This window comes from Zootoca vivipara, chromosome 17, assembly GCF_963506605.1.
Source record: "Zootoca vivipara chromosome 17, rZooViv1.1, whole genome shotgun sequence".
Taxonomy (NCBI): Eukaryota; Metazoa; Chordata; class Lepidosauria; order Squamata; family Lacertidae; genus Zootoca; species Zootoca vivipara.
Genome location: NC_083292.1, coordinates 12938328 through 12948099, shown reverse-complemented (window position 1 = coordinate 12948099; position 9772 = coordinate 12938328). Strand labels below are relative to the sequence as shown.

Here is a 9772-nt window from a genome sequence, read left to right as displayed (position 1 = left end):
TTTTAAAATGAGGCTGCATTTTTTAAATTTTAAATTTAAATAGTATCTCAACCTGTATTTTAATTAATTGTTTTTTCTTCTTTTATGTCTTATTGCAATTTTACTGTGTCAGCCGCCCTGAGCCCGGTTTTGACTGGTGAGGGTGGGGTATAAATAAATAATTATTATTAATTATTAATTATAATTATTATTATTATTATTATTATTATTATTATTATTAGAGCCCTGCTGGAGCAGTCCAATGACCCATCTAGTCCAGCAACCTGTTCTCACAGTGGCAAACCTGATGCCAATGAGAAGCGCATAAGGAGGAGGGTCGCGGGTGGCGCTGTGGTCTAAACCATTGAGCCTCTTGGGCTTGCCGGCGGAAGGTCGGAGGTTCAAATTCCCACGACGGAGTGAGTTCCCATTGCTCTGTCCCAGCTCTTGCCAACCTAGCCATTCGAAAACACGCCAGTGCAAGTAGATGAATAGGTACTGCTGCGACGGGAAGGTAAACGGCGTTTCCGTGCTCTCTGGCTTCCATCGCGGTGTTCCGATGTGCCAAAAGCGGTTTAGTCCTGCTGGCCACATGACGCAGAAAGCTGTCTGCGGACAAACGCCGGCTCCCTTGGCCTGAAAGCAAGAAGAGTGCCGCAACACTATAGTTTGCCCCGCGGAGGACCTTAAGGTCCACAAATAATAATACTCTGGAGATCCCGAGTCATAAGATGGCTAGATTGGCCTCTACTAGAGCCAGGGCCTTTTCAGTACTGGCCCCAACCTGGTGGAACGCTCTTTCCCAGGAGACCAGGGCCCTGCGGGATTTGTCATCTTTCCGCAGGGCCTGCAAGACAGAGCTGTTCCGCCTGGCCTTTGGGTTAGACTTAGCCTGACCCCTGTGTTTTTCTCCCTCATGGCTTGGATTTATGGCCTACTTGAGATGAGGCTGCACTTTAAATTTTAATACTGTATTTTAATCTGTATTTTAATTAATTGTTTTTATGTTTTATTGTGGTTCTGTTGGTGTCAGCCACTTATGGCCTACTTGAAATGAGGCTGCACTTTAAATTTTAATACTGTATTTTAATCTGTATTTTAATTAATTGTTTTTATGTTTTATTGTGGTTCTGTTGGTGTCAGCCGCCCTGAGCCCGGTTTTTGACTGGGGAGGGCGGGGTATAAATAAAAATTTATTATTATTATTATTATTATTATTATTATTATTATTATTATGACTGGACTTAACCATCCAGGGGTCCTTTACCTTTATACAAGGAAGACCTGAGCAGAAGAGTAGAGATAAACAGTGGAGATAAAACAGGGTCCTTGTGTCTAAGAGTCACTGATAGCCTTGCCTTTCATGACTCTGTCTAATACCCTTAAGAATTTAAGAAGACTCCTGCTGGACCAGGCCAGTGGCTCATCTAATCCAGCCCCCTGTTCTCCCTGGGGCCAACCAGATGTCTACTCTGGAAGCCTGCAAGCAGGACCCAGGCACAAGAGCACTCCTTCAAAACGTTTGGGAGCTGCTGTTTTACAGCCTCTCGCTTCTTTTGTGATTCTGTTTGAGGCAGCAAAAGAAGCAGCCTTCTGACTCACAAAAGGAAACAACGAACGCGACAAACGAAGCAGATTTTTATAAGCTTTGGAAAACGGAACGGGATGCACAGGTCTTCGAGTGAACACGACTTCTTTCCCTGTACCAGATTGAATGCATAGCACCTCGAACCTTGCATTCCTCCTCTGCAAGAACGCCGGGTCGAAAGCTGCTGAATGTGCGCAAAGCGGGGAGACAGGAAAACCGTACGTTGTAAACAAGATCCTAAAATGCCACAAGACAATGCAAGCTGGCGGGCTGATTCATTGCAGAAAGCCTCTTTCCGCGTTTAAGGGGCAAAATGGTATAACAAGCTCCGGTAGCCAAGCAACTTCATAGCCTTCCCAGTTGCCATGGGGACTTTTATCCATGACGTACTGGCTGAAATTGCCCTTCCCTTGTAACTGAATACTGTAGTAAGGAGGGGAAGAGGTCAGACAGACAGACCCCTCCTTCAGAATAATCTAAATGAACAAACTTCCATCAAGAACATGCGAAGAAGGTTTGCTGGGATTTGGTGGCCATTTGACCAGAAACACACAATTTATATAGTTTTGCCACCGACCAATGATTATCGGCTTGTGGTAACACAGAGATGGGCTACCTCAACCGGTGGCACCAATGCTGTGGAATGCCCTCCCCTGCTGAAATAAGAGAAAATCTATTGGTATTGGCATGCTCTTGGCCAACACTGATGCCGAAATCCAGCATCTCCTGAGCTCTGCAAGTGCAGCTTTCTCCCGATTAAAGTGCAGAGTGTTTGAGGACCAGGACATTCACGGGGAAACCAAAATGCTTGTTTACAAAGCTATTGTACTACCAACCTTACTATATGCTTGTGAAACATGGACCACTTATAAACGCATCTCCAACTCCTCGAAAGATTCCATCAACGGTGTCTCCAAAATTGTTTACACATCACTTGGGAAGACAGGCAACTAATGCCAGTGTACTGGAAGAAGCAAAGATCACCAGTGTCAAAGCAATGATTCTTCAACATCAACTTCACTGGTCTGGTCATGTTGTGCAGATGCCTGATGATCGTCTTCCAAAGCAACTACTCTATTCCGAACTTAAAAATGGAAAGCGTAATGCTGGCGGTCAACAAAAAGGGTTTAAAGACTGTCTCAAGGCAAATCTTTAAAAATGTAGTATAAACACTGAGAACTGGGAAACACTGGCCTGCGAGCGCTCCAGTTGGAGAACAGCCTTTACCAAAGGTGCCATGGGCTTTGAATAAACTCGAACTCGGGACGCAAGGGAGAAATGTGCTAAGAGGAAGGCACGCTTGGCAAATCCACACCGTGATCAACTCCCATGGTAAAGCTGAAGCATGCACACATTAGACATTCATTGTACATTCCCAGATGGCAACACATGAAGAGAGGGTGGCAAAATTGGATAAGAGCATGGGTAGCCCCCTGCTGAAAAAGTTTGCTGACCCCTGGATAAGAGTTTTGAGGAGGCAATCAGGTTATCCATGGGAAAACAAATCTGTTAATGTTGTGTACAGCAATGTGAAAGCTAGGTTGAAACACAGCCGGGGTGGGTTGGGGGAAATGACCTCATTGTGCTTCGAGCCGCTAATGTGTACATGCGTGCCTTTAGTCTTTAAGGTGCCGCAAGGCATTGTGTGTGTTTATGGTATCATTGCAAGCTACTTTGATTGTGTTATGCTATATATAAAAAAACATGCAATGCAATTGTTAGCTTAGAATGGGGTGGAGGAGCCGAGAGTATTCTCCAAAGAGCAGATGCACGGCAAATACATCTGTGGACGGGAAGGGGAAATGCTGCCTTAAACATCCTGCTGCAGATGTGACCCGAGCGTTTCCTTTTCCCCTTTGCCTGCTGACTGGGTAATTTCCCCCTTTGTTGACCCAGCCAGGTTTGAAGTAGATTTGCTGTGGGGTTTCAATCTGGAGGGTCTGGTCAAAATCCATCACTTCAAGAGAATTCAATGGCTTTGAAAGACGATTAGGCAAATTCGTGGAGGGAAAGGCCATCGGTGGCTACCAGCCACGAGGCCTAAGCTCTCTGCCTCCACAGAGGCAGCGATGCTTCTGAATACGAGTCGCTGGAACCCACAGTGGGGAGAAAGTCGCTTTTGAGCTCCCCACAGGTCTCTGGTTGGCCACTGTGAGAACAGGGTGCTGGATTAGATGGGCCATTGGCCTAATAAATAATAATAATAATAATAATAATAATAATAATAATAATAATTTATTATTTATACCCCGCCCATCTGGCCGGGTCTCCCCAGCCACTCTGGGCGGCTTCCAACAGAAAAATACAACACAATAATCTATTAAACATTTAAAGCCTCCCTGAACAGGGCTGCCTTCAGATGTCTTCTAAATTTAGTCTGTTAGTTGTTTTCCTTTTTGACATCTGTTGGGAGGGTGTTCCACATGGCACGCGCCACCACCGGGAAGGCCCTCTGCCTAGTTCCCTGCAACTTGGCTTCTTGCAACGAGGGAACCGCCAGAAGGCCCTCGGTGCTGGACCTCAGTGTCTGGGCAGAACGATGGGGGTGGAGACGCTCCTTCAGGTATACTGGACCGAGGCCATGATCTATCAAGGGTCTTCTTATGTTCTTAGAAACACCAAACAGGAAGATGTCTTTATCTAGTCTGGCATGAAGTGGAGAGGCATGGAGTGACGGCGCTTGAAACTGACATTTTTGCAAAGGATTTCTAGCTTGCATTAATAATATTTTGTTTTATTAATCTATCAAAGTATTTATTTACCGCTCTTTCACAAAACATCTGGGTAGTGTACAGGGACATGAAAACATTTCAAAACAACAGGAAGCGATCATTAAAAGGGACATTTTAAATCATTGCACAGATCTACCAGCAATGAAGGATATAGAATTGTTGGAAGGGGTATCAAAGGCAATTTAGGCCAACCATCTGCCAGTGCAGGAAATCAATCATATGGCAACCCTACTTGTGAAATCGTTCTCTTAAGCATGGGTCCATATGTAGCCGAAAAGACACAATAGTTTTCACAATCTGTTGCGCTACAAGTTTAAACGAGTGCAACAATTGCATTGGACTCCTCCATGGAGCAGTGTTAAATCTACCCTTGTGTTAGAGGACAAAAAATGTTGGATACTGTCCTGGTTATTAATTTTTAACTTAAAAAATTTACAGCTCACTTTTCCAGTAAACTGCTTCCAAGACGCCCCTGTTCGTGCCAATCTCTTTTTCTGGACTGGGTTGCCAACAATGTATGCCAGGGGTGGCCAACTCCCAAGAGACTGTGATCTACTCACAGAGTTAAAAACTGGCAGTGATCTACCCTCTTTTGGGGGGGTGGTGCAGGGCAAAGATGTTGAGCTTTTTTTAGGGGAGCCAAAGTTGTTCAGCTTCTTTGGGGGGAGCCAGTGATCTACCAGTGATCTACAACAGACATCCAGTGATTTACCTGTAGATCACAATCTACCTGTTGGACGTGCCTGATGTATGCTAAAACATTTTTTTATATGGGTGTTAAAAAGAGTGACAAATTATTGTATGACTTGGCTCAGAATCTCAGTAAACACCTGTGTGTGTAACCAACAAGAACAACTTTCATTGTCCCTACACCATGAAAAATGATGCCACTCTGGAAGACTGTCCTGGAAACTGACAGTGATGTCTGAGCCTATAGCAGGTGATGGAGGAGGATCCGAATCTAGTAACTCGTAAGAAGCCAGTGCCTCAAATTTACTGCTTTTCCATTTCGCTGGATGACCCAAACTTTGACAATTAAGGGAGAGAAAGATGCCTTTCTAGCCACTTAGAAACACAGCCAGCTGCCTTGTACAGAGTCAGGCCCTTGGTCCATCCGGTCTGGTATTGTCTACGTTGACTGGCAATGGCTCTCCAGGGTTTCGGACAGACTTTTCATAGGATCAGAATTGTAGGAGTTCAATCCCTGGAGATGCCAAGGATTGAACCTGGGGCCTTCTGCATGCAAGGCAGATGCCCTACCACTGAGCTACAGTCGTCCCACCCCGTTCCCCCACTTTTCTGCATGCCTAAAATCCTATCATCTCCACCAGTGGTCTCTCCTCTAAACTGAAAAACCCCAAATGCTTGAGTCTTTCTTTATCGCACAGGTGCTCCAACACTTTGGTCATACTGGTCGCTCTTTTCTATATCTTTTCTACTTCTGGCACCATCCTTTTCAGCCTAAGGCAACCTTTGGTTCCATCTGTCTTTTGCGCGGCTACAATGCTCATCGACCCCACCCAACACAGCCTGATGGGAGTTGTCGTCCAAAACAGCTGGAGGGTACAGTCCTACCTTGGTTCTCGAACAGAATGCGTTCCAGGAGTCCGTTTGACTCCCGGAACCGTTTCAAAACCAAGACACAGCTTCCGATTGGCTGCAGGAGTGTTCTGTAGACAACCAGAAGCCGAGGAAGCTGCGCCGGATGTTCGGCTTCGGGAAATAGTTCGAAAACCAGAACACTCACTTCCAGTTTTTGATTGTTCCAGAGCCGAAACGTATGAGCTCCAAGACGTTCGGCAACCAAGGTATGACTGTACCAGGTTGGCAAAGACTGTATTAAGGGATAAGACATCTATACTGTCCTGAAGTCATGCCCTGCTTGGATAGGTTTGTAGCTGTTGCCGCAGCGAGCTGTAGCAATTTTACTCAGCGAAAACCTTTGCTCCATTCTATACAACTTGTTTTCTTGTAACATGCATTCAAACCTGGAGTTTTAACAGTAGTTTCCCCTTCTGGCATTTGAATCACACGAAAGAAAACCCACCTTTTCCTGGAGGAACTGTGCCCCGGCACACAGAAAAAGGCATGCGAACAACAAAAGAGATGCCAGTTTCATGCCCCAAAGAATCAGACCCACGGAGGTCGGTTGGCGGCTGTTAAAATTGGAGCGTTGAGCTTGCAGCCCACCCGCCCCCCACCCCTAACGGATTTGAACTAATCTCCTTGCACCGCCAAGCAGGGCTTTGAAACTAAACAAATACTCGGCACCCAGAATGAAAAACAACTTGAGGCTAAGGAAATTGGGCGAAGTTTCAAAAGAGTCGGACAGCAGCAGCCACAAACGCATACAAAGGTTGCAGAGGAAAAAAGCATTGGTCTCTCCCTCCTGCTAGCCCACTCTTCCCTCAAAATTATGTCTTGAACTTGTTAGGACATTGACAGGCAACCTCTTTTACTGAACATTCATCCCCATTTGTTTGCAAGGAGGGTAGAGGACTTTGCGTCAATGGGAAAGTATCACCCCAGAGTTTCCAGTGCATTTTCCTATCGGTTTCCTGCGCTTTTTGTGCTTATGTCTAGCTTGCAGGCTTCCCATTGGGGCATCTGGTTGGCCACTATGAGGACAGAAGGCTAGACTACCTGGGTCATTGGCCTGATCCTCTAGGGAAGCAGGTTTGTTGCACAAGGAGACCTCCCATTTGATTATCATTGCGCGACCTGAATCTGACTGGGCATGACTGGATCCCACCCCCAAATAGCCACAGTCTGGAAGTGCCTTTACCCCATCTAGGTTGTTCCTACAGAACTACAGGAAGCAGACCAGGCAGCAGGAAAGTCAAAAGGAACCCAGTTCAGCTTTAGGGTAAACTTTGGTAAACTTTTTGCTACGTGAGCAGATACTGTTTCCCTCCTTAAAAATGACCCAAAAAACCAACCCCATGCAGTTGCAATATTTATATAAATATACACAATATATAAAATAGTTGACGATCTTGCATTTGAAAATACTGCTCGGAACAAGAGAGTATTAAGTTAGGTTACAAAACGGTAAAATCCAGTACCAGTCTTGACTCCTGTGTCAACCCCACTGAAATGATCGAAGCGTATGCAAAAGCAAGGCTGTAAATTCAGAGTGCAATATAAATGAAGAAGAAAAAGAATTGGGAATTGAGAAACTGATTACTTGACCAGTCTTTTGGAACCGGGATGGATTTTTATTTAGAGGCAAAAATACTGACACGGTCATGAATAAAAAATAAATCCAAGAGTGAAATTCTTCTCCTTATCACACAGCTTAACAGTTAACAACATACACTGAAAAGTTTTTTAAAAAAAACAAAAACCCAACACTTTAAAGGCAAGTGTGTAGGGAGGAAATCTTACCCTATTAGTGCCCTGCCCTTTGAATGCAGGGAAGCTCTGACCCTCAAGCCCTTTACTCCATCCTTTGCAGAATCTCACTGACTTCACATCTGGCTGAACTGAGACCACTTGGGATCACAGCCATACTCCAAAAATGCAAATTCGAGGAGCCATTTTTTTTAAAAAAACAAACCAATTCTAAAACGATCTAATACTGCCTTCCCAACCACATGAAGTGTGGCACTTGAAACCAGCTTTACATCTTAAGCAATGCTTGCTCAGCGTTTAATACCCAACAAATCCCTTTGGATCATTTGAAACAGTACAAAGCAAACCCCACCCCCCACCCCCGGGAATATTTACAATCAGGATGGCCTTCCCAAAACTAACCAAACACCTGCTCTTTTTCTTTTCTTTTTTGCCCGGCTTGATTTAGAGTGCAAATTCTCCCATTTACATATAATTTAAAAGAAGCAGACCGCGCGCGCTGTGTGTGTTCCCACCAGTTCAGAAGCAACGCCACGAAATCGGTACAATTTGGGGGTCCAAAAAAAACCACCCCAAACCAGAGGAGTCCTAAATGCAACGGAGAGTTCCTGGGCGCGGTTCCTTTTCTTCGCAAACGAGAGTTTTCATGTCAAGAAGAGACAAAAGCAGTTTAAAAGGGAGGAGGAGGGAGCGCTGGTCTTCTGCCAAGGCGATCGCCCCTCGGAAGCTCGACGGCGAGGCCAAGAGACGCGCCGCCGCTCCTCCCCGCCGCGCTCGCAAGCGGCCGCTGTTCCGACGGCCGCCGTCCAAGTTCCCCTCCCGGGGCGCCTTCAGACGTAGTTCTTCTTGTCGTACTCCCCGTTGGAAGTGGCGGCGTTGGTGGCGGGCCTCCTGGGAGCCGAGTACTTGACCGGGAAAGCCGAGGGGTCGCCCTTGCGGGCGCAGGAGCAACAGATAAGCGAGCCGCCCACCATCAAGAGGGCGGCGGCGGCCCAGCCGAGGTACAGCGCCGCGCCCATCTCCCGCTTGCGCGACGACGGCACGGTGGGGTCGTAGAAGTTGCCGATGACGATGTTGGCGTACCAGCAGGGCGGGATGAGCACCAGGAGGCCGCAGGCCACGAACAGGCCGCCGCCCACCGCCGCGATCAGGTCCTTAGCCTTGCCGGGGCGCACGCAGTTGGTGCATTGCGCGCCCACCACCGTCACCAGCAGAGCCACCAGCCCCAGCAGCGCCCCGATGACCATCAGCGCCCGGCCGGCCTGCGTCTCCGGGCTGAGGGCCAGGATGGAGTCGTGCACTTTGCACTGCATCTGACCCGTGCTCTGCACCACGCAGTTCATCCACAGACCCTCCCAGGTGCTCTGCGCCACCACGATGTTGTTCTCGATGAAGGCAGACACCTGCCACATGGGCAGGCCGGCCACCACGATGGCCCCTAGCCAGCCCAGCAGCGACAGCGACAAGCCCAGCATCTGCAGCGCGGTGGACGCCATCCCGGCGTCTGGCCTCGACGGCGGCGCTTCTCCAAAGGGGGGGGGGATCTCTCCTCCTATCCGCCCGGATCGCCTCTTTCAGCCTCTCCGCTTTGCTTCTCCTTGCGTCTCCCGGTGAGCTCCTGCAAGCCTGCTCTGCCGCCTAAGTCTCATGCAAAAGCCGCCCCGACGTGGCTCTTTATAGAGGCGGCCGAGATGCCCGGGCAGGCGGACCCTGGCTGCCCCCCGCCGGAGGGCCTCCCCCGCCCAGGCGCGCCATAGCCAATCGGAAGAGGGCAGTGGACCCCTTCGCAGCCAATGAGGCGGCAGCGAGGCAGCGGTTGAAACAGGGCAACACAAAGACGCGTGCGGGTGACTCACGCTTCGACGGGACGGGAGGGAACGGAAGCCCCTCGCCGCCCGCTCCTCATCCCCTTGTGACTGCGGTGGGGAAAGGGTGCGATGGGGAAAAGGTACTTCCCAGAGTTTAGAAAAGAATGAGAAAAAGAAGGGGGAAGGTTCCCTCTGTGCCAGGGAGGTTGCTTGCGCCCCGTGTGAGACGTGCGCCAGACAGGAAGAAAGAGAAGCTCCCTTTTGAAACCCTGAAGAGACCCTGCCAGTCACTGTTGAAAATGCACCAGTGG

General features: G+C 48.1%; 1 protein-coding gene and 1 non-coding gene across 2 annotated transcripts; both read right to left on the bottom strand.

Moving 5' to 3' along the window:
* Positions 1–5504: 5504 nt before the first annotated feature.
* Positions 5505–5578, bottom strand: TRNAA-UGC (transfer RNA alanine (anticodon UGC)). Its single transcript has one exon. It is a non-coding gene; the product is annotated as a tRNA-Ala (tRNA).
* A 1904-nt stretch (positions 5579–7482) lies between these two features.
* CLDN5 (claudin 5) lies at positions 7483–9300 on the bottom strand. Its single transcript, XM_035099200.2, has one exon. The coding sequence runs from the start codon at positions 9147–9149 to the stop codon at positions 8484–8486; it is 666 nt and encodes a 221-aa protein (XP_034955091.1). The 5' UTR covers positions 9150–9300; the 3' UTR covers positions 7483–8483.
* Between the last annotated feature and the right edge of the window lie 472 nt (positions 9301–9772).

Coding starts and splice junctions, on each gene's coding strand:
- CLDN5 (XM_035099200.2), bottom strand. CDS start 9,149: ATGGCGTCCACCGCGCTGCAGATGCTGGGCTTGTCGCTGTCGCTGCTG.